This window comes from Grus americana, chromosome 3 (genome assembly GCF_028858705.1).
Source record: "Grus americana isolate bGruAme1 chromosome 3, bGruAme1.mat, whole genome shotgun sequence".
Lineage (NCBI taxonomy): Eukaryota > Metazoa > Chordata > Aves > Gruiformes > Gruidae > Grus > Grus americana.
The window spans coordinates 78068144-78093717 of NC_072854.1; the positions used below are offsets into that span (position 1 = coordinate 78068144).

The 25574-nt window shown below is 40.7% G+C and overlaps 1 protein-coding gene across 6 annotated transcripts in view; it reads left to right on the forward strand.

Annotated features, from left to right (window-relative positions):
• Positions 1–4720: 4720 nt before the first annotated feature.
• Positions 4721–25574, forward strand: part of CEP43 (centrosomal protein 43) — a 31074-nt gene continuing 10220 nt past the window's right edge. For 2 of the 6 annotated variants that reach the window (XR_008576344.1, XM_054820227.1), the window contains exons 1-6: positions 4920–5078; positions 11399–11452; positions 13290–13344; positions 14011–14099; positions 15957–16091; positions 16858–16941. Coding sequence is in view for 5 of the 6 variants with exons in the window: in XM_054820227.1 (XP_054676202.1) it covers positions 4989–5078; positions 11399–11452; positions 13290–13344; positions 14011–14099; positions 15957–16091; positions 16858–16941 (507 nt within the window). In the remaining variant the exon portion in view is untranslated. Of the gene's footprint in view, positions 5079–5208; positions 11453–13289; positions 13345–14010; positions 14100–15956; positions 16092–16857; positions 16942–25574 lie in introns of those variants that run through there. The other 4 variants (XM_054820228.1, XM_054820232.1, XM_054820230.1 and 1 more) reach the window with 4 other exon arrangements.

Genomic DNA, 25574 nt, shown 5'->3' on the forward strand with positions numbered 1-25574 from the left:
GCCCAGGGGCGCGGGGGGGGGATGGTGCTCCTCGGCTTCCTTGCAGGCAGGCGCCGCTGGAGCCGGGCGCCCCGGGGAGCAGGCCCGCGTGTGCGCGGCAAGGCAGAAACACCGTGTGGCCGCCGAGGAAACCATTTATGTGCGTGGCTTTGCTCATCCTAATGTTTTGGTTGGTTCTTCTTTAGCATATTCTATGTTTTAAATAATCGGATTTTCCACTGAAAGATTGTGCAGCACAGAGGTCTTCAGGAGTGTAATAAGGACACTCATTTTTTAAGTAAACTACTCAAATAGCAAATAGGAGATTATTGACTAAAGCAAGCCCAGTAAGAGGAACAGAGGAATGCTGACGCATGCATCTGTGGCGTACTTCTCCAAAATAATGTGGGAAGTTTGAAATGGTAACACTCATATTTGGAAACAATAGGAAGTTTCTGAGGAAGAAACAGCCCAAAGGAATGAGTCACAAGTATACCAGGCAGGACTTGGTTCACGTGTCCTCAGCGCTATGGTAAACCTTGAAACATTCCAACCCCTCTTTCTCTGCTGATGCATGAATCACAAATACAAAGTGTGATTACTAGTTACTACTGTATAGTTTTGAACCGGGGGGATATGTCACAACCATCCTCCTTTAACGCACTTGAGAAATATGTGGGCAGATCTACTTCCACAAGCAAAACAACATTTGTTTTGAACAGATTAATTACCGTCTGTGTAATAAGGTCTTTGTTCAAAGTTACAGTATTATTCACTGGCAAGATTTTTTTAGTTATGTTTATAGATTTACATGGTAAGAAGGAGGATGAGACAAAACTAATCTCTTTGCCCACCTTTCTGTGGAAACATGAAAATGTCGTGCTGGATGGAACGAGTGATCCATCTGCTGTTGTCTCAGACAGTGTCTGAGAGGTATCAAAAGTTTCAGAGATTTTGTTGAAGACAAAAATAGTGAAGTTCTCCAGATCCTTGTATTCAGCACTGCTCCTCCTCCTCCTACTGCTGAGGGCATCACTGCTCCATCTGGCACTGAAGTCTTTGCTACTGCCCGTGAGGAGTCAGTAAACACAGACATAGAGTTATTCCCTCAGCTTTGGATTTTATCTTTGTCTGCAGACTAGGGATGAAAAGAGTTGGCTGTACTGCACATGTAGTAGAGCTTGCAAGGCCCTGTGCTCCAATGTTAGTCCTGTTTTGAGGTGCAACAGGGATTTATGCTCAGAGGCTGGCAAATTAACGCTTAGCACTTTGTGAAAACTAAGCCCAAAGACAAGTTTCCCATTAAGATGGTTTTAAAGAGAGATCCAAAGCTCCTCTAAAATAACGTAGGCGCTTAAGGTATTAGGACAAGGAAGCCATATTTTTATGTCATGATATCATTACAAAATAGTGCATGTTAATGGAGGCTCTTATTAAAGAGAATGTTTTTGAGGAACATGAGAAAGGTAGACAATGGAGAGCTACTTTGGATACCTATCTCCTTAAGACATTCCATTTAATATTTATCTATGTATTGGAAACAAGAAAATTGCTATTAAATCAATAATTTAAAATCAAACATTTTATCAGAGAGATGCCAACACCTATAATGAGAAAGAAAGCCAAGTTCTACTTTCAGTGTTTACAAACCCTTTTATACTAATATTAGGAAATGTTCCACTCTTAAGTAGTTCATTACTTCAGTAATGTGAACAGCTGTTGTTGCAACCTGTTTGAAGGAAAAAAACAATCGTAATAAGACTGCTTTCTCAAACAATCATTTGTGAAACAAAAATACATTCATCCATAGTTGGCAGATAGGCCATCTCAATACAACTCTGAAAATTGGGGATTGTTGACAGGCATATGTAAATATTCAGCTTTATAAGATGTAAAGTGGTGCCAAGACCATTTAGTAATTACTGCCTGGAATTTAGTATTTCTCCTAGGTTCTGCAACTGGTTATATTGAAAGAAAGATTTAGGGGCTTCAGTCAGTTTCAGCTGTACTTTATGCCACTGGCAGCCTCTGTTGACTTTGGTGGCATTACGCACAGCATAAGAGACTGTTGATTAGGAGTAAGGCAGAAAGAATTTACTACCTCAGTCACAATGAAAGGATAAGAAATTAGTACTCATGAATATCTGCATAGAGGCCATGGAAGCTGTTGGGACTTTTGACTTTTCCTGAAGTGTGGCAACATCGTCACGCAGATAGGTGATCTGCTCCAGCCATTCCCCCAGTCAATAGACTGGCTGTCCAATTTGAAACTCAGCTCCTGACCCATATTCCTGTCCTGCACTATGGGGATGTGGCTCCACAGATTTACACACTCTAAAACGCTAGGACACGAGCACATACCAACAAGCTTGGAATACTCTTCTACGTTGGGATAAAACTAAAAAGTACTGATGTGCTTTCCTGAACTACAGCCTCAATCACCAGCTGAGTTAAACTGGATTTTTAATACTCTATATAATTAATTCTGAGAACAGGTTGGTCTCCTAAATCCAAGAAGCATTGTAGTGAAAAATAATAGACCTCATTTGGGGAATTTCTCATTAAAATTACTATGATCTTCTATTTCAATATTGACTTTTCTCTCCTGATCTCTCCCAATTAACACTCACGATACTATGACTATAAATTGGTGGAAAACCAAGGGAATGTCAAAACATTTGAAAATTTTCTTTTAAAATTTTCATGAAAATAACATTTTCCTCAAAAAAATCTGAACTGCCTGAAAAAACCCAACCCAAAATGACATTGGCATGATTCATTTTCTTTAAAGATTTTATATAAAACACTTCAGAGGAATAAATTTTTCCAGCTTCCAGCAGTTTACATTCAGATTGGGACTTAAGAGTCAAGATAGAGATTTTCCAATTTTCTCCCTAACACAATGTGTTGTTTTGCTTTATATCCATTGCACAAAGAGAACAAATAAATCTAGCTATACTTTATTCTTAATTGTGTGTTAATAAGACATTTAAAATACTCTTGAGCAGATGCAGAGATTTTGCAATGTATGTATATTCCCATGTCCTAATTTTAAGTCAATAGACTTGGTCAATGCATGATTTTGAAAGCTTAAATTTGATTTAAATTGTGTTCAGAGCCTGTAGCAATACCACCACTGCATTTTAATAATGCAGTGTTAATTTTACAGAATATTTTTAAAGCTATTCTGGATTTCCCATGAAAACCACTTTTTCTTCTTTCTGTGGTAATGTTAGTCACATTTACATTGCTGTACAAACAGGAAAAATAATTTTATCTTTCGCAATGAGTTTCTATGGTTTCCATAACAGTAGACTCAGGAATTGCATACATTCAAAATGGCAATATTTACTTCAAACATGAGACAGTTTGAGACGCTACATTGTGTGCTTGATAGGAAGTCGGACCATTAGAATGCTTTGCTGCCCTCTAGGTGATAAATATTTAGCTAATTAATATTCTGGTATTTTGCAGAGCTCAAAAAGGGTTATCTGTAGGCTGGTTTCAAAATATTCTACATGTATTTGAGAGCAGGAAGCCAGTGTTACTGAAGTGCTGAAATTAATTTTACAAATTATAAACTATCTTCTAAGTCTACTGATTTTTTTTCCATTGCTTTGCAATCTTTATCAAGTATTTTGTCAAGTGTGTTTTGTCTTTAAGTTTGGAGATTTAGTAGACAAATAAAAATGGTAACTGTAATGCCAGACATTAAGTTTCTGCATTTGTGATTTGTTTCTGATAGGGTTTTGAAAAATTAGGTGGAAACAATTACTGACTTGCTTAAGAAGTGCAGTATTTGGGTTTATTTAGACTGCTAATATTTCCAAACTTCAGGACTTCAAAATGCAGTGCTATAGTTTTTTGAGCGGCTGTAGAAACGGGCTGAGGCATCCAGCAGTACCTCCCGCGGGTTCAGTAGAAGCAGGGCGGTATGAACGACAGACACCTGCCTCCCGGGCTTCACTGAGTCTTCAGGGCATCACTGAAGAATCAGTGCCACCTGCTGCATGCCTTTGGAAATCAACTTCCAGCAACGCCTTACCCCACCCGGGAGGTATACGTGCTCACGTGGAATATTCGTAGCTTCTGAAAGTATCATGTATTTGAGTTTTCTTCAAGAAAAATCATAGGAAGTTCAGCTGGGGAAAAAAAAAAATAAAAGGCCTGAAAGCAACACTTAGTGCTGTAAATTAAGCATTACAACTTACAAAGCTTTATTTTTTTTTAAGACACAATAACGTTGGACCCTCACACACCTACGACACCGCCCTATGCTTTTAGCATAATGAACGTGCTTATTATAAAACAAGGAGTCTAGAAGCCCTTTTAATACTCTTTGACGCCAGGTGCTCTTGTGCACGGCAGAGCAGGTGGGCTCAGCAGCAGAGACCTTGCCTGGGGCCCGCCGCCACTAGCTGCCTACCTGGCCCCTCGGAAGCCAGGGGCTACCTCCCCCTCACCGCTGGAGCGAGCTCAGGAGAGGCCACTGTTCGCTCCTTAAACCCATTTCAGTGTTACTCCCCTCCCGTTTTAGGGTGAGAGCACAAATACAGAACAGCTGCGGGTGTGGGAGAGCATGGGTCGGCTCAGTATTCGTTCGGTTCGAGCGTGGCGGGAAGCACCAAGCGGGAGGAAGGGAAGAAGGCAGAGGAGCAGCAGCAGCTTACGGGGGCGAACAGGTCGCAGTGCCGGCAAAGCCGAACGGCCGCGCAGTTCAGCCGTTGATGCTCCCCCCCGCCCTTTAAACTTCCCGCCCGCCACTCGCGGCTGTCCTGTCCTGTCTATTCGCCGCCGCAGTTTCCAGGTGCTGCGGACGGTAGAGGCGCTGGGTGGCTGTGGCCTCTCTGCGTTCCCTTTCAGACCCGCACTAAGTACAGCCACTGGCCCGCCGGGCCTCGTTTCCTCGGGTCCGCCGCTGGGTTGGTACCTTCCCCGACGGCGGAGGCGAATCTGCCGGACTTGTCCTACTGCTAGCGCAGTTTGGGCGGTTGTCAGGGAGAAACAAGATGGCGGCCGCAGCGACGGAGGAGGATACAGAGCTGCGGGACCTGCTGGTGCAGACGTTGGAGAGCAGCGGGGTGCTCAATAAGATTAAGGTGGGGGGAAGGAGAGCCTCTCGTCCTCCAACGCCTCGCGTAGCGGGGAGGGGGGAGCGCTGGCTGGCGCCGGCGGCCGTTAACAGCTCCGCGGCGGGGGGGGAGGGGGAAGGAGGGAAAGGAAGGGAAGGAGGGGTTGCTGAGGCTTCACGGGCTTCGTCCCCCCTCACTGCCGCTTCCAGCCGGTGTTCCCGGCTGGGGCTCTCTTTCGGCCTCACAGCCTGGTGGTGGCGCCTGATTTCTCCGTGCTGCTCCCGGCCGCTGGGTCTGGGGCTTGGCGAGGAGCCGGGTCCGGCGCCTGCTGTGCGTGGTAGAGCTGGTACGCGCTCGACGCGGAGCTGAGGGCCCGAGGCCTGACCGGCGCATGAGGTCTGCCCGGCGGCCGCAGGAGTGGTAAGATCGCCCAGGCGGGGCGACCGGGGGGAGCTCCCGGCCGCCGCAGGGAGTGCGGCTGTGAGGTTTCTCCCTTGTAGGTACCGTGCGGCCGCAAGAGCTCTCTTGCTGTTGCCAAACCCGCTGGAAACGTTCAGCCGCCGGGAGGTGTGGGGCAAGGTGGATAGTTTCTCTCTGCTTCGATACAAAAAGCCCCTATTGAAAATTGCAAACGAGTTTTTGAGAGTCGCTATTTAAACATTATTCTTCTTGAGCGTGGGTTGCTTGAGCTGTGTCTTGAAGGCTTGCTAAACCTGGAAACTCTATGGGGATGCTGCCTGTCTAGGGAGAACAAATAATGCTATGCTAAGAAAATATCTGGAAAATAGTGTTGTAGTGGAGCATACGCTACTTCTAAGCCTGTTGTGTACCCTGGGCTTGTGTCAGAAAGGATACGAAAATTGGTTCATTGGATTCTTGTTCATGTTAGAAGCTTTCGGTGGTAATTATTGTGTATAGCAAAGAGCCATACAAATACGGAAGCATCACAACTGCTAGATTCCCTTCCAAGCTAAAGGAGAAATGAAGTTTGGATTTCAGAGAAAGGGTGGTGGCATTTATCCACAGTGTTCTATTTTAAGCTGTCAAGAGGTGGATGATCCTTGCTGATATTTCAGGAACAGTTCAACAACTGAAGTGGTTAAATGGAAGTGAGACCATCTTTGTGTACTTTGAAGTCCACCAGATTTTGGGCAAGTTGTCATACTTTTCAAAAAATGCTGTTATTAAAAATGTAGTGTTCTTCCATTTCAAATGGATGATCCTTATTTAAACTACGTAAGTAAATGAAGATTCTAGCTCATGTAACTGTGTTTTGAGTAGGGAGACCTTTTTCTAGCTGTCAAATAGGCCTTTTGGGCCACTTGTTAATCTCTCTTATAGTGTTAACCAATAAAAGTATGGTGGTAATAAAATAATAATTAAATATCACAAGCCAGTTAGGTCATACTGAACATGTAAGCTGTAGTTTCTTAAGTCCTGCCTTTGTGTTTTTGTACTGTGGTTTCCAGTTTGAGTTTTGTGTAAATATATTTATCGTAGTCTTCACTATTCTGTAATGCTGTGTAGTATCCAATATGGCGTGAGGTATCCTTAAGGCAAACTAACAAATAACTTAGAAAAATACAAACTGCATCCTGCTTACCAGGTGATGTCTCTCTCTAATACTAGGAGTTACTGTTTTAATCATTGGTATGCTTATGGCTAAGGCTGTTCGTTTGAGGAATCATGGTGTTTCTTCTTAGCTGTAAACCTTAATTGGCATATGAGTTTGACTGTCTGTTCATTGATAGCGTTAATGACTTACAGAGTTTGTTCTGCTAGTACCTGACAAAAAGCCCATTATCTTCCAGAAGAATTAAGGTTGAACAAGTCTTCTTAAATCATAAACTTTTAATTGAAATTAGATTATACCATGCATTAAAAAAAATTGCCATCATCCTTTCATTAAAGTAAATTAAACATAAAGAAACACTGTTGTTTTCAACTATCTGTTGTGTCAGTAGTTTTTTTTATTATGTGTTAAACTGAACATTTACATTATCAAAACAGTTTATATTTCAGAATGAGTACTGACCATTTTTTCAAGATGGATGACGCTAGAAAGCTAACGATAATATATTTGAGACCTACTGAAGTAGGTATATTAAAGAGAAAATATATATGGTCAATATATAGCTGAATTGGTATGAAGCACTATCGATAAAAGACAGCTCTGGAAGGATTAGAATGCAAGGGGAATCAGTGGATAGAATGTAAAAGGCTGTCGGCTAATATATTTTGTAACATAATGACTGAATAATTTTTGGAAAGAAACTTATGGTGATGCCTTTGTTATCTAATAGAACATTTTTATAATGAGTTGCAGTTTGTTATTTTGAGGTTAATTTCTTTGGCACATTGGCGTTGATGTAAGTTATTCAGCTGAAAAAAGTTACTTGTATGACCTTTTAAAAATCTGTTCATGATTTTTTTTTTTATTTACCTTAGACTTTGAGCACTGGAGTATTGAATGAAGTCATATTGTGAAAACTGGAAGATGTGTAAACATATTTGCCACTTGCAGTTGAGAATTTCCTGTCTTCTCTAAGCTGCAGTGTGTGTATATATAGATACTTGTTAATCATTGGAATTAATCTGATGGATAAGGCTGCTTCTTAATGACTTCTGTAAACATACAGAATATAATTGTCGATATTTGTACTTTAGTGCTGATAGTGTGTGATGCATGCTGTACAAATAGAGATCTTGTTCTTTCTTGAAGAGAATGTGATCTTTCTCCTAGAGAAGCTGTCATCAGAGCAAGAAGAGCCATTATGCTTCTTACTGTGTTTCTTTGTTATCTTATTTTGTTTTGGTTTGTATTTTTTCATCTCTTTCTGGAAAAAATAAGTTTGTGCCACCTGAATTTTGCATCTTCTCTGGAACCTGCTCTCAGTACAAATAGGAGGGAGATTAGTGTCACCAATATCATATGACTAGTAATGCTTTTGGCCAGCTGACACTGTTGCTAATTTCTTGCTAATTTGGTTCAAAACCTAGACAGCTGAGGTACTGGCAAATAATATGTTGTTAAATAGAATAAAATTACTATTTTTTAAAATGGACTGTTAACTGCATGTGCATAAGTCAGTTAAAATTGTCCTATTTGCTTTTTCATCTTCATTCCACGTATTATAATGAACAATGCTTTTAAATGTCTTTGAGTTATTAACTGTCATGATGAGCATGCTGTACACTACAGTGTAATCTCCTGTTTTTTGGGCATCATGGGGTTTGTTTGTTTGGAGTTTTTAAAGCAATTCATATCATAAAGAATTAATTTCTTGGAGTCAAGAGGTATCATGATTTTTTTTTTACTAGTAAGAATATATTCCCAAATCAGATTAGTGTTTTTGAGATGCCACCTGAAACGTGTTTGGGGAGCTCTTGAGATAGTAAGAACTGTTTTCCCCTTTCCCAGAGAACTGCAGACTGAGGGAGCCGTTTTCCCGTACAGTACGCTAACAGCTCTGTATTTGGAACAGGATATACTTTTGTTTCAAAATTCTGACCCATACGCTTACCCACTGAGTATGGACAGCTGTCGTCATATACAGTGTTAGCCAGTTTTAATGAAGTTCAGTGAAATCAAATTGCTGTCTCATTGGTATGAGCTCTTGCCTGGTAAAATTTCTTAGGGATAGAAGGGAATGAGCACCTTCCATAGGGTGAGAAAGAAGCCTGTGAGTTTGGGGGATGCAAGAGTGATAGACACTGTGTCGCATTACTTGTCAACATCTGGGTTTATTGGTGTAACCCTGTCTTATTGAAGACTTAGGAAGGATATGGGTGGGGAAGTTGAATATCAAGCTATTTTATTCACTAGACTGTGAATAAAATTCTTCAAAATGTATTTGGATTATGTTGAAAACTGTTAGCAGAATGAGGCAATGTGGAATAGAGGGATGCAAGAGCAGATTGTAACAACGTATGGAACACAGATTGGGCTGGTGCCTAAAGGTACTAGGGCAAAGACAGGTGCAAACTGCTCACACTTCTTTGAGGAGGAAAAAAAAGGAGGTGGGGAGAGCACTATGTAAATGGATTCATCTGTGCAGTTATATAAGCCTCTCTATCTGCTGGTGGGAGCAAACTGCAGTGACCATACCTCATGAATGTGGTTTCAGTCTGTGTGACTTGTCTTGGGTCCTGAAAAGTTTATATGACATTGACTCATACTACACAGTAGGATGGACACCTTCTTGTATTAGGTGATTTTTCCTTTGGCCTCAGCTTTTATTGTTGCTTTTTAATTTCTTCCTCATGAACTTGAGAATTACTGCTTTAACCTCACACAGATTCAAGTGTATGGTTCCATGTCTAAATTCATTGAGATGGTATTTTGAGAATACCTTGCTATGATCTGAGCAGTACCCACCTCAAAGGATGAAGGTCAGTGTGTTGGAATGGTGTAAACCTTCCTTGTGGAGATAGCACAGGAGTGCTTAACATCAAACTTATCATAATGCTTGCAGGATTGAAGGACCAATTGGAGGGCTGCTTATCTGTGGAAAGGCTGTAGGGTGGTATTCTAGATGATGCAGGTGAGACAAGGGGAGATGTAGTAAATACCAGTGGCATTATCTTCTAGTGATGAGGTCCTGACCTTAAGGGTATTAATTGGGCATTAATGGAAATCAAGGTGAACCTGCTGTTAATGAGGAATGGCAACATGAGGCAGAAATTCACACTCTGTCATTAAATAAACGAGAAGAGGAAGAAAAGCACCTCAGTCCGTATTTAAAAGCCACTGGGTTTGACCTAGAGGAGTGGAGTAGGTAATCAATCAGTTATGTGAAAAGGAATGACAGTTGTGATATTGTTCCAAAACCTCAAATATGTCAGACTCTGGATCAGCCGATGTAATGGCAACTACTTTCAGACAACTTTGTTCTACAGGCTCATGATCTAGACCCTTATGGGGGTTTACCCTTACCCCTGTGTAATGGCTGGTGTCTTTTATTTTGAACAGTTGTAATAGCCAGTCTGTTTCACAAATGCTTTGTTATTGTCCTTTTATGTAAGTACACTTGGTTTCTGTGGAATTGGTGGAAAAGAAAGTCAGCAGTGCAACCACTTGAAGTTTTTCATAGTGACATAAGATTAAATAAGTTGTTAGCTGTTTGGTTGGAAAGTTAAATGTAAACTGATTTTCTAAGAATAATACTTAAATTAATGGGTTGTAAGAGGATTTGTTGATTGAATGCTGTATCCCACCACCTGAAAAATGTAACTGCAGTGTCAGTGTGACCATCGCATACAGTTGTGGTAAGCATTTTACAGTTCTCTTGCTGGGAAATCTTTTTAACTTTTTTGCATTACTTTTTGTCCTTTAAAAAGGTGTCCAAAGAGGGTTATGCATAAAAAGGAAGTGTTTATTTTATTTTTCCTGTGAAAGGATTTTTTTTGTGGGAGGGAACAGTTACAGGATAACCCATGTTTATTTACCTTTTGTAATATACATGAGAAAATCCAGACACTCTTCATGTTGTTCTTAGTTATGGAAATCAGTCTTTCTTTAAAAGTTTTTCTTCTTTGCTCTTGAGAAAACTGGCATGCAGAGTAGTGCTGTCTTACAGTTTATTACTGCAGTGTTACTGGCTGCTTCAAAATGTCAGCTTAAGAGTTGATTAGTGGCACACTACTTCATCAAATGTATGTTGTGCATTTGATATGCTCAATGAAAGAAGCAGAGAGACTGCAGTGTTTAAAAAAAGTTTAAAAAGTATGCAAGGCTTAACCTTAGATATTCAAAATAGTCCTCAGAAGAATTCTGATCCTTGATATCGAGATAATCAAAATCAGTTAGGTAAAACCTCACTACAAGAATATTTGAATGACTGGAATCATACTCTTTTCTTTGAGAAATTTCATTTATTTGAGTGATCTGTCAAGAATCATAGGAATCTGTATATTTTAAGTTTTTAAAATGTATTAGCACAAGCTTCAAAGGTTCATGTTTCCTGGACAAAGTCTAAATGAAAAGTAGGTGTTTCAAAGCTGCCTGAAACAGCTGGATTGTTAACTCTCAGAAGAAACTAATAGGAGATAATGTAGGTAATTTTGAATCTTTTTGTGTATGAAGAAATAATTTAGGATGTCTTGTATCAAATCCCCCCCCCCTCCTTGTTCTCATACTGAAAACTTCTTTCTCAGCCTCAAGTCACATTGCCTGTTACCTTAAATGTTTTAATTGCACTGATGTGGTTTACAATCATGCCAAGTTGCTTGAGGAGAAAAAAATAGTAGTTAAGCTACTTGTTGATGCTTAGCATTCTATTTGCATAGGGAAAACAGTGCTTGTAGAAATGCTGGGTTTTGTTTGTGGGTTTTTTTTTATTTGGCAGGCAGAGTTGCGAGCAGCTGTTTTTTTGGCATTGGAAGAACAAGAGAAAGTAGAGGTAAGAGAACCTTAAAAAATACATTTTAAAAAAAAAAATAGCATCCTGACAGTTCTTTGTGTAGAATTAAATATAACAGCTTTAATACTTTCTATTTGTGAAATGTAACAGAGAAAATTATGTATTAACTGCATAAGAGCATAATGCTTAAAGAACACAAAACAGGACTACCAGGATGTTTCCTTATGTTTAGAAGTAGGAATTGTTACATAGCCTTTTAAAACTGTGGCTTTAAGTAACTATCTCTACTGGTTTTATATTGTTTCTGTCCAATTGACCAGAATAACCAAATATCTTTTCTATCAAATACTTGATAAGTCAACTAGATTAATTTTTTTAAGATTTTATCAAGTTGTAATAATGTCTTTTGAAATTTAAAATATTATAGTGGGTTTTTTTGACAAGTGTATCGTGAAAGCGATTTTATGCAGTAACTTGCCAAGTATGTTAATGCTTTTGGCATTTCTCATAAGGATGTTGTAGGCTTACTTCAGGATAATTTGCTTATATTTTAGTAAGAATTCTGAATTAAGCGATGGACTAGGTACTGCTACCTTGTTTGATACTAGCATGATTAAGTAACAGTACTACTGTGGTACGCAGAGGCTAGTTTTGTCACCCCTTCTACTGCTGGCATTGCCTTGTTTCCTGTGTCTTTATATTTTCTAGAACTGGGGAGGAGAGGGTGCTCTATGTCCTGGCTCTCTCTTTCAAAAGAGAGGAGTAGAAAACTGCTATTCCTCTATTGGTTAGGTGGTTGTGCTCTTTCTGGAAAGTTGCACAACTGAAACAGGCATCGCTGTGACATTAGTAAGGAGGGGAAGTAGTTATTTGGTGGTATGAGATTCCGTATTCCAGAAATCTAACATAAGATTGCTGAAGAGAGATAGAACAAACCAGTGCCATCTCTTATGGGAAGCTTCAGCATATTATGGAGTACCCAGAGAACAACCTCCCAGTCTGGAGACTAATACGGCTGAAGAGAGATTTGCTACGCTTGATCTTGGCTCACTCTTTTTTCAAAAGGCTTAAATGAATCATGATGTTTTAATTTTGCACTGTAGAGACACTGAAAATGTATTAATACTTATCACTACCCTGAATTTCTAAATATTGATATATTTATTGTTTCACGTAGGGCTTTCGTGTGTGTGTTAGCATTTATGACTATAGTGATAAATATCTATAACAGATCCTTTTCTTTTGTTAGTTTCTCACCTAGGATATTTTGATAGGTTAGGAATGGCATTTAGAATTTGGTTTGAAAAATTCCTGAACAATTTTGACACAAAGCCAAATATAGCACACTGATTTATCTCCGTTTAAAAATCAAAATTGAAGAGGGCAAATCTAACAAGGGAGAAAAAACACTTTCCAAATATCTTTGAAGGTCTCTTAATTAGTAGAAGATTAGTATTGATTTGTGAACCACTAATTAGCGTGGTCCGTGCTTTGTCTAGATGACTTGTAAATTCCCATTTTTTTAAGAAGCGGGACTGAATTTCCTTAAACTTGGCACTATATTAGAGGAGCAATTTGGGAAGTTAACTGCTTAACTTACCTTTTTAATCATTAAGTAAATAAGACTCAGTATGCTGTTAAGAATTTTGGTGAAATTACTCTAGCTCTGTAGCTACTGAGACAATTTTAATTTGCCTGAGTAAATGTATGGCTCTGCAGCTTTTACTTGTAGGTAGTAGAATTAATACAAAGGTAGATTTTGAAGTAGTGCATTATATGTGCCAGGCATCATTGTGGAATATGCACCAAAACACCAACTTGCATGGTTTTCAGTGAGTATGATGTTAATTACTGTTTGGTTTTTGCTTTTTGACAGAACAAAACACCTCTGGTAAATGAAAGCTTGAAAAGTTTTTTAGGTACAAAAGATGGTAAGTTCTTTGTTTAGTATACTTCCCAAAATAATAAAAATAGGAAACAAAGGATTAAGTCTCTGAATCTTTTATTAACAGTGTTTTATTAACAGTATCTTCATGATATAAAGTATGCTTTTATTCCTGTCAAATGTCATAATTACTATTAATTCAGAGTAGAATTCAATCTATAATTTTTAAGTTAATATTAATTGAAGTTGTATCTTTAACTGAGGTGACTAATGCATTTAAATTAATATTTCATGATGAGTTATGATTATGTTAACTCAGAGCCATTCTAGATCAATAGAAATAGTAGCCAGTGAAAAGTGCCTGTAGAAGTATGGTGGTGAATGCACACATAGGAGAAATGCCAGAATGATATCTTTAAAACAGCTGGATAGTTTTAAAAATTAATCTTACATCTGAGTTTTGTAAGCAATCTCTATTTATGCTTCTGCAATATTGCTGACATAAATAATTTTGATATGATGGCTGAGTTAGGAATTAGGGAATTGGTATACAAATTAGCCATGTGGTGGTAGTTTGCTGAATGTCTAAATGATGTTTGTAGGAGTGTTGAATCAATATAGATGTTCATACTGAAGCTATGTTAAAGTTAAATCTCTGAAGTAAGAATTATTTCTGTCTGGTGTAGTTTTACTCTTCTCATTTCCTTTTTAGGTCGCTTGGTAGCAGGTCTTGTTGCAGAATTTCTACGGTTTTTCAATCTTGATTTTACGTTGGCTGTTTTTCAGCCTGAATCAAGCACGGTAAGATATACTGATTTTATTTGTATGCTATGCTGATTGTTTGGAGTGTGTGGCAATGAATACAGAAGCTATAGTAGATTTAAGCCACTTGCTTGTGTTTATTCTAAATATTTTTTTATATTTAGTCTGTAAAAGGTACTTATTACCATAAAGACACATATTGCAGGAAAGTGTGCTAATAGGAATGAGTATTCCCTTTATAAAAAACCCAATGCTTTATAATGTGTTAATTTTGAATTAACCAATTAATACTTTTTGTGAAATCATATAACAGCATTTTCAACAGAATACTCCTGCAACATTTTTGCCATTAATTTTACTGTGTTATGATAGTAAGTTAGTATTGTTACATGAAAATTAATGTCAGTAGTCTGAGAGCAATTTCAGCGAAACAAAGGACTCTGCAAATGCACATGACAAAGTGATTAAATAGAATAGTTCAGTTGGAAGGGACCTACAATGGTAATGTAGCCCAACTGATTGCTTTTTGGCTCTTGATATTGAGGTAGAGGGTTTTCATCATGTTTGTCCCTTTCTCTCTTTTTATGGTATAAAGGTTTTGATGATAAATTTAGGTTTGAAACAGTTCCATTTAACTGCAGAATTTATCTTTACATCTCAAATAATAATTTTTATTCTTAATGTCAGTTGAAATAGTTAATTTATTGAAAATCCAACTTTGTTAAATCAATTAATTGACTTCTGTTTCTCAGAAGTTCATGTTTCTTTTTAGGGGCTTAATCAAAGAAAAACCCCATAGACCCTTGTCCTTTGCCAAATATCCTTAGCTACATTTATTGCACTAGAACACGTCTGTACAAAGATTCATGTTCATACTATCAAACAGAAACAGTCATGCTTCCTGTCACGTTACCACTCATTCTTGGGAGCAGTGCTTCGTTCGCATTGTAAAGGCATGTCATGCTCTCTGAAATGCCTCCTTTTTTTCCAGTAAAAGCTTCTTTTTCACCTATTGCAGTGAATTTATGAAATTTGGCCAAAATTAAGCAAGTTGGCCAAGACTGCTGTGTATAGCGCTGAAAGATTTTAGTCTTCCTCTGCTAGCCCCTGCCTCTGAGCGGTCTGTTGTATTGTCTCTTTATCCTCCATGTTTCTATGTGCTTGACTAGTGGTGGCTTGCTTCAGTATTTGCTTGGCCGGTGTTTTGAAGGGAAATGTCACTAAATAATCGTAAGATTTCAAGATGAACTGGTGCCATTTGCAGTATTGCTATTCTGAGGTTATGCCAGCCAACCTGGGTTTGCTGCAGCATTCTGCTTCTGCTATAATGTGAAGTTCAGTTTTTAGAAGTGTATTTCTTTATTTTTTTCCTGTCAGTCTTTTTTGGCTGATATTGAATTACTTTCATCTGTGTTTCTGTCCAAACCCATGTTTTTTTTAAAGTGAAACAGAGACTGAAAGTAAGTGTTGACCTATGCTGATGTACTTCTATATGCACAGGAATGGGGACTCTCTATAATATATGAATCTGCTAGAACCACTGGATAGTTGGCCTAGGATTCACTTTCAGATGTGATAGGCTAAAGTAACTTGACCATATAATTCCTTAAATCCTGAAGCACACATATGATGAATACTTGCGTATTTAAAACAACTTAGGAAGGTCTGTGATAAGTTCAGGTACAGATCAGAAGTAAATGATGCAATGGACTACCATTACTTTAGTCCACATGCAACAGGAAGTCTAAATAATCACTGTCTAGTCAAAATATTGCTGTGTTAAATAAGACCAAAAAGCTTTAGGAGTTATGTTACAAAATACGTATTGTGTCTTCTGACAGTTATTTCTGTGCTGTGATTATTTTTTTTTAATGGTTGGCGGTTTTTTCCCCTCAGCTAAATGGCCTTGATGGTCGAGAAAACTTAGCTCGAGATTTGGGAATTATAGAAGCAGAAGGCACTGTGAGTGGTCCCCTGTTGTTGGAGGTTGTTAAAAAATGTCAACAGAAAAAGACTTCAGGCAGTGGAGAAGTAAGTAGTGTTAACATGTAATTTATTTCTTCTTAATTCTTTATTAATTTTAATTTCAATGATGAAAAATGAACTGAAACTAAGAACACTTCGCTATTGTTGTATATTATACTGTCTTTATTACATAATGCCTTCAACATAACTTCTCAGAAAACAATGCTAAAAGATAAAGATTGTGAATATTGTATTACTTTTAATGCTGCCCTAGTACTCTTTACTAATATTCTTCTACAACATAGTAACACAGAATCGACCCAGATAAATGACACAAACCACTGTGTTACTTATTTTCTAATTTCTAGTGTGGCTTGATAACACTTTTAGCTGTACCTATTTTCTTTGGCATACTTCTAATTTTAATATGACCTGAAAAGCCTAGAAATGGTTTTGTTAAAAGCTTTGAAGTTGTTCTGAAACTATGTATTTAAAACTAAATATATGAAAGTATTGACCTACTTGAAGGCAATGCCAGCAATACTTTAATAGAATGCATAATTAAATCATTAAATGAATGAAATCCAACTAATAGTATTTGATTAGTCTGTCGTGATTGTGGCTCAGAAGAAAATTCTCTACACCCAAGATGCATTCAGTACCCCAACGAAAGCTTAAATTCAGAAGTAGTTGTCATAGACTTCTTAACATAGCATCACGGTGTCACAGTTCGTGTACTGTGTGAGTGAGGATGGTAGCCTTATTTCCTGTTGGAAGGTATTATGACAAAATTCAATATATTTTTAATAAGCGTTTATGTGAAACTCTTTAGGTGGCTCCAGTTCTAAGTGATAGCCTCTGCCCTACATCAAAATCATCTGATGGAAGATCAAGTATGCACCCTATACCAAATAAGGTAAGATTATTTATATATAATGAAAAAGCTGCATAACATACATGACATAAATTAAAGAGAGAACTCCTATGAAACTGTGGGTATGATGGCATTCATTTAAATGATCTGCAAAGTCCTGTACCTTTCCAACTGGGTAGCTGACAGTGCATACACAGTTTCTGTGAGACACAGGTTGGAGCTAACTTGTCTGTTTATTGAGCAGCTGGCTGATTGCTGCATGGGATTGATAAGGTGTTAGGATACAACTGTCTTTGTGTTGAGGCCTGTAGCTTGCTTTGTTGCTTCATCTTAGCACAAAATCTGTATTAACTAACATTTTCTAGGCCTCTCATAGTCCTTTACATTTCACTGGAACTGATCAACAGGTTGTGAATTAGGGGAAAGTGTAGGGCATGGAAAGGGGCATGATCACTTGAGCCTTTTTTCCACAAGAAACCAGCTACTCCCTACACTCACTGTAGGGGGGAAACCAACCTGTCCTGGTTCTGGTGAGCCAAGCTGGCCGGGGGCTATTCCATACCATGTGATGTCATGCTCACCATAAAAGGGGGCCAGTCAGGGAGGGGCGGGTTCTCTGTGGCTCTGGGATGGGCTGAGCATCAGGTGGGTAGGTCGTTTGATAGGTAAATTGCTTTCTGTTATCACCCATTGTGAATATCTGTTATCCGTACTGTTGTTGATTGTTTCCCTCTTCCTTGCTGTCCCAGTAAAGTGTCCTTATCCCAACCCACGAGGCTTTGCCGTTGTTTTTCCATTCTCCTCCCCATCCCACCAGGGGAGGGGTGAGCGAGTGTGGCATGGTGCTCAGCTGCCGGCTGGGGCTAAACCATGTCGGTCCTTTTTGGCACCCAATGTGGGGCTCAAGGGGTTGTGATAACAAGTCTGACCTGTGTTAAAACAAAGTTGTTATAAGCATTTATAATGTTATTGAAACAGTCGCTGGTCATAATGATGTTCTGTTTGGTCACATGTCTCTGGTTTGTAAACCCGTGTTTACTCTATGTAATCCCTGCGGTGCTGTGTATCACCTCTGGGAGAGAGGCTCATGTTCTCATATTGTTGTATTGTGTGATGACGACTTATTATAAGATATCATCGATGGTCATGAGTCTGAGCTGGTACTTGTATGCAGCATTTCTGTTATGCCTCTACCTTGGTCAACATCTCTCAGAATTGATCAATAATTGCACCCAATCTATGAGGAAGACAGGGAGGATACCTTCTCCCACTCTTTCACCTCCCCTTTTCCCTTTTGGTTGGTTACAACAATTTTTGAGAATTTTGAATACCCTTGGAATGTTCACGCCAGTATATTCCTATTGCGAGGTCTCTTGAATGTTTTTTCAAGTCCTGTTCAGGCTTAGCAAAAATTGTTTTAAGAATACCACCCAAGGATCTTCCCCAGGGCTGAATAGTCAGGGCTGGCATGGCATGTGGGAGAATATGGGCGGGTATCTAGAGACCTTGTCACCCCCAATGGTTTGGAGCTTCACTTCTGAACAACTGCAAGACCCTGATAAAATGGTAGAATATTTGAAAGAAAAATGCTGTGGGTATTCTAAGGAGACACAACTTACTGCACTGTGCTGGGCCCTGGCCACAATCTATCAAACACTGCTTGATAGTAGACAGCACCATCAGGGAGGAGAGAGAGAGAACAGACCCACAGGCACTGTAGCTACCCAAACCCCTGCAACAGGCACTGTAGCTGAGCCAAAAGATCAACCCATACCAGTATCAGTTGCCCCTATACGCAAGAAGAAATACACAAGGAAATTGGTTCGCTTAGTGAAAGATGATGATGAACCAGGACCATCATGAGAACAAGAAGAAGAGCCAGAACCGATCACCCGATCCCTGTCCCTGAGTGAGCTGTGAGATATGCAGAAAGATTCCAGCCACCTTCCAGGGGAGCACTTTATTACCTGGCTGCTCTGCTGCTGGGATAACGGGGCCAGTAGCCTGGAACTGGAGGGCAGGGAGGCCAAGCAGCTGGGATACCTGGCTAGGGAAGGGGGCACTGACAAGGCAATTGGGAAGAAGGCACAGGCCCTCAGCCTCTGGAGGCGACTCCTGTCAAGGGAAAGGTATCCCTTCAGCAAAGATTTCATATGTCGGCCAGGCAAGTGGACCACCATGGAGAGAGGTATCCAATATCTGAGGGAATTAGCTGTGCAGGAGATGGTTTATTATGATCCAGACAACATGCAGTTGCCCACAGACCCCGATGAAGTCCAAGGTACCTGACCCATGTGGTGAAAATTTGTACGGAGCACACCATCATCGTACGCCAACTCACTGACAGTAATCGACTGGAAAAGTGAAGAGGCACCCACAGTGGATGAAGTGGCTGGCTGACTCTGGCAATATGAAGAGAGCCTTTCTTCCTCCCTCGTCTTGGCTGTGGAGAAACTGTCCCAGGACGTCTGGCAACTCAAAGAGGATATATCTTACTCCCCACCTGCACAGACCTGTATTTCAGCTGTTAGGAGTAAGTGTTCCTCTGCTCTGGAGAGGGGATATAGAGCGTACACACCACGAGGTATCCTGTGGTTTTATCTGCACGATCATGGAGAAGACATGAGGAAATGGGATGGGAAGCCTACCTCAGCCCTACAGGCATGAGTATGTGAGCTGCAAGGCAAGACAGTTGTAAAAAGGGACTCTTCCAGGAAGAATGCTGCTCCAGTTTCCACTGGGCACTTATGATCACGCTTATCCTCTTTGAAGGGACTTCTAAGTCCTTTTTGCAAGGGGTGAGTAGTGACTATGATGAGCAGGATTAGAGGGGCCCTGCCTCCAGCCAGGTGGAGGAAAGGGACAATAGGGTACATTGGACTGTGTGGATCCAATGGCCTGGCACATCGGACCCGCAGGAGTACAAGGCCCTGGTGGACACCAGTGCACAGTGTACTTTAATGCCATCCAGCTATGAAGGGGCGGAACCCATCTGCATTTCTGGTGAGACGGGGGGATCACAACAGTTAACTCTGTTGGAGGCTGAAGTAAGTCTAACTGGGAACGAGTGGCAAAAGCACCCCATTGTGACTGGGCCAGAGGCTCCATGCATCCTGGGTGTAGACTACCTCTGGAGAGGGTATTTCAAAGACCCAAAAGGCTACTGGTGGGCTTTTGGAATAGCTGCTTTGGAAGTAGAGGAAATTGAACCGTTGTCTAGTCTGCCTGGTCTCTCAGGACCCTTCTGTTGTGGGGTTGCTGAGGGTTGAAGAGCAACAGGTGCCGATTGCTACCACAACTGTACACTGGCAGCAATACCGCACCAACAGAGACTCCCTGGTTCCCATCCATAAGCTAATTCGTCAACTGGAGGGTCAGGGAGTGATCAGCAGAACCCGCTCACCCTTTAACAGTCCCATATGGCCAGTGCGGAAGTCCAATGGAGAGTGGAGGCTGACAGTAGACTATCGTGGCCTGAATGAAGTCACACCGCCGATGAGTGCTGCTGTGCCAGACATGCTGGAGCTTTAATATGAACTGGAGTCAAAGGCAGCCAAATGGTATGCCACAATTGATATAGCTAATGCATTTTTCTCAATCCCTTTGGCAGCAGAGTGCAGGCCACAGTTTGCCTTCACTTGGAGGGGCGTCCAGTATACCTGGAATTGACTGCCCCAGGGGTGGAAACACAGCCCCACCATTTGCCATGGACTGATCCAGACTGCACTGGAAAAGGGTGAAGCCCCAGAGCACCTGCAATACATTGATGACATCATTGTATGGGGCAGCTCAGCAGAGGAAGTTTCTGAGAAAGGGAAGAAAATAATCCAAATCCTGCTGCAGGTTGGCTTGACCTTACTTTGTTTTATGGCAAAGGGGCCTGTGCAGGAAATCCAGTTTTTAGGATTAAGATGGCATGATGGGCAGCGTCAGATCCCAATGGATATTATCAACAAAATAGCAGCCATGTCTCCACCAACCAACAAAAAGGAGACACAGGCCTTCTTAGGTGTTGTGGGTTTCTAGCGAATGCGCATTCAGAATTACAGTCTGATAGTAAGCCCTCTCTACTATGTGACCTGGAAGAAGAATGATTTCAAATGGGACCCTGAGCAACGACAAGCTTTTGAATAAATTGAACAAGAAATAGTTCATGCCGTAGCTCTTGGGCCAGTCCGGGCAGGACCAGATGTAAAAAATGTGCTGTACACTGCAGCTGGGGGGAACGGCCCTACCTGGAGTCTCTGGCAGAAAGCACCAGGGGAGACTTGAGGCTGACCCCTGGGGTTTTGGAGTTGGGGATACAGAGAATCCGAGGCCTGCTACACTCCAACGGAAAAGGAGATATTGGTGGCATATGAAGGGGTTCGAGCTGCTTCAGAGGTGATTGGTGCTGAAGCACAGCTCCTCCTGGCACCCCGACTGCCAGTGCTGGGCTGGATGTTCAAAGAGAGGGCTCTTCTACACATCATGCAACTGATGCTACGTGGAGTAAGCGTGTTGCACTGATTACACAGTGGGCTCGAATAGGAAGCCCCAATTGTCCAGGAATTCTGGAAGTGATCACAGACTGGCCAGAAGGGAAAGATTTCAGAATATTGCCAGAGGAGGAGGTGACACGTGCTGAAGAAGTCCCACCGTATAATAAACTAACAGAGGATGAGAAACCATACCCCCTTTTCACTGATGGGTCCTGTCACATTGTGGGAAAGCATCGGAGGTAAAAGGCTGCTGTATGGAGTCCTAAACAGCGAGTTGCAGAAGCTGCTGAAGGACAAGGTGAATTGAGCCAGTTTGCAGAGGTGAAAGCCATCCAGCTGGCTTTAGATATTGCTGAAGGAGAAAAGTGGCCAACACTGTACCTCTGTACCAACTCGTGGATGGTGGCCAGTGCCCTGTGGGGGTGGTTACAGCAGTGGAAGCAGAGCAACTGGCAATGCAGAGGCAAACCCATCTGGGCTGCCCCATTGTGGCAATATATTGCTGCCCGGCTAGAGAAGCTAGTTGTAAAGGTACGTCGTGTAGATGCCCATGTACCCAAGAGTGGGGCCACAGAGGAACATCAGAACAACCAGCAGGTGGATCAGGCTGCCAACATTGAAGTGGCTCAGGTGGATTTGGATTGGCAGCATAAGGGGTGAATTATTTGTAGCTCGGTGGGCCCATAACACCTCAGGCCATCAAGGAAGAGATGCAACATATAGATGGGCCTGTGATCAAGGGGTGGACTTGAGCATGGATGCTATCTCACAGGTCATCCATCAATGTGAAACATGCGCCGCAATCAAGCAAGCCAAGTGGGTAAAGCCTCTCTGGTATGGTGGATGATGGTTGAAATATAAATATGGGGAAGCATGGCAAATCGACTACATCATGCTCCCACAAACCCGCCAAGGCAAGCATTGTGTTCTTACAATGGTGGAAGCAACCACTGGATGGCTGGAAACATATCCTGTGCCCCGTGCCACTGCCCGGAACACTATTCTGGGTCTTGAAAAGCAAGTCCTGTGGCGACATGGCACCCCAGAGAGAATTCAGTCAGACAACGGGATTCACTTTTGGAACAACCTCATACACACCTGGGCAAAAGAGCATGGTACTGAGTGGGTGTATCACATCCCCTACCATGCACCAGCCTCTGGGAAGATTGAAAGGTACAATGGACTGCTAAAAACTACCCTGAGAGCAATGGGTGGTGGGACCCTCAAACACTGGGACGCACATTTAGCAAAAGCCACCTGGTTAGTTAACACTAGGGGATCTGCCAATCGAGCTGGCCCTGCCCAAACACAATTTCCATGCCCAGTAGAAAGAGATAAAGTTCCTGTAGTGCACATGAAAAATATGTTGGGAAAGACGGTTTGGCGTATTCCTGCTTCAGGCAAAGGCAAGCCCATCTGCGGGATTGCTTTGGCTCAGGGACCAGGGTGCAGTTGGTGGGTGTTGAGAGAGGATGTGGAAGTCTGGTGTGCACCCCAAGAGGATTTGATTTTGGGTGAAAATAGCCAGTAAATTAAATTGTATGATGTTAATAGCTATATACTGTATCAATGGTATGACCATAAGAATCACCCAGAACTAATGAAGGATGGACTTTGAGCGAAGTGCCGTGATGATGGAACTAGAACTGACTTCAACTGGTACTCAGGAACTTCATTGAAAATCACGTCTTTGACATCCAGACTGCGAGCATGGACCATACCAGATACACTGGCCATGAAAACTCCGGATGCAGCGTGCAACAATCCAGCAGCATGCACCATTGCTCCTGCCCTGAGAGACTGTAATGACAGATGGAACCCAAAGCCATGGACTAAATGAATTCAACGGACACTTTAGAGCGATGGCCCATAGAGTAAGGGAATGATATCTGTGAAATAATCTGGGCATGACGTAGATGGTATAGAATTAAGGGGTGGATAAACACACACACCACCACCACCCAAAAAAAAACCCCCAAACCCCACCCTCAAACAAAGCAAATAAACCTTGATTCAAGTACTAAAGTTTGTTTAGATTATTGATATAATCTGATCACATAAAAAGTTTTAACAGCTTTTGTCAAGATTACTGGAAATAACTTAGAAGCTTTCCAACTCGCTAATGAAAGCTGAAAAACATGCCATTGCATGGATTTTATTGTTAGTTTATTCATTTGGGAGAGGGAGTGATTAAGGATAAAAAAATAAAATGACAGCTCAGTTTGGATCTGTTTCATTTCATTCCAGTTCTTTATTTTTTGCCATGCAAAACCAGAAAACTATACAATTTGAAAAGCAAGATTCATTTCAAGATTAAGTTACTTTATTAATTGCTGTGCTTGTTGATAGTATCTTAAAAGCTAGTATTTCTGTAACTGACCTTTGAATGGAAATTTTAATAATTTCAGACCTGCTTTAAGAGAAGATAATTCTTGGCACCAGCTTTTAAAACAAAACAAATCCTCTAGAAAGATTGAATGCTGATTAAATATCACTGTTTACAAATACTGCTGCTTCATACCAGAGCCCCTACTTCTGTCTTAGAGTGGTTCTAGATCAGCTAAGAAGAACTACTCATGATGAGTTAGAAGTCATAAATATTCCGTTCTCCCTTGCATATACCACCTTTCATCTTCAGGTTTAAATCACTTTATTTGAAATACTTAGGTCAGAAAGAAGAGCTAAGTGTTTGTTATATGGCTTTTCCTCAGGAAAAGAATACTTGTCTACAGGAGGAAAAAAGTAGTTTCAGTAGGTTGTAAATTGAACTAGGTTTCATATGGGTTTTCTTCTGGATGTGCATACGTGTGTCTCAAGGCTGGTCCAACCTCTGGTGTGAATCTTATCCTGGCTGGTATGAATCTGGCTGGTATCAATCCGATTCCTTTATGTCTCTTCTTGACAAAAATTTTTGCAATGCAGTTACGCAGGGGTTTTTTTTGGAAACTTCTACCCTTTTTGCAGAGGTTGAATGTAGCGAGCTAGTCCAAAATATATTAGTTGGGGGAAGACAGACACATGCACAGAGAAGTATATCTTAAGACTTTTTTCATGAGGAAACTAGGTGGATAAGAATGAGTTTTAAGTTATGCCTGGAAACTCTGCTTTTAGAGGAGGTATCATGGAGTAGCAACAGTCATTCCTGGTTAAAATTATAACAGGAATAAATGACAAACTTTGTTCTTTTATCAAATTGTTTGGGCCTGTACACAATGAACTCCTGTACCCAGGTCAAATAGTGCTGTCCAGATTGGGTAGAAAATAGATATAAACCACATCTGAATGATTTCCAAAGATTAGTGCTGTTTTCCAGATGTGATACTGTATTGCAGTTTGTATTCTTCTCTGAGCTTGTCAGAATTCTTTTTCAGGCTGCTATCTACTATTTAGATGTTCTAGTCCGTAGATGCAAAAGCTTCTGCTGGTGGCTGACTTCAGCATAATGATAGTGATTGTGACTGGTCCAGTTGATAGTGGCATTTTTTTAATGTGCGTTTACTTAATCCCAAAGTATGGACACAAGACGCTGATTCTCAGATCTAAGTTTTAGAGAAACTACCAGATAAGGGTATTTAATTCTGAGCAAGAAGTATTCAGGTGTGGTAAAAGATCATTCACTGAACTATGTTTCCTTTTTTTAAGGAGTTTTGTGCATTGTCAGAACACCACGGTTAAGAGTTGAATTCCTATGGCGTGCAGCAGCAGCCAAAGTGGTGATAAGAACCCTTTCATTTACATGCTCTTTCTGATCTCATGAGATTGCAAGTAGAATATAATTTACAACAAGTTGGAATGATCAGGCTTTTTATATTCTTTATATCCATCTTCTATGGCAAGGAAATCATAATCCCATTGCAGTGACAGATAGATGAACATGTTCTGGAAATGTGTCTTATAATGTATTTTCATGGAGGATTCAGCAATATATTTATCTTGGAAATGAGAGAAAATTGGTTTCTATATGGATGTTTCCTCACAGGAAAAAACAGCAACAGCTGTTGGTTGTACTACATTGTCCTCTAAGAATAAGTAGTGGATATCTTAATGGCTTTACAGTTCTTAAATATTTTTTTTATTTTTTTTCCTGGTTCTCTCTCTCCTTGGCAAAGGCAGGATGGGAAAATATTCTGCCTGTGCAACATACATGGAGTAAAAATAACTGAGGAGGAGGAAATGTTAGCCAGTCCCAGCTGG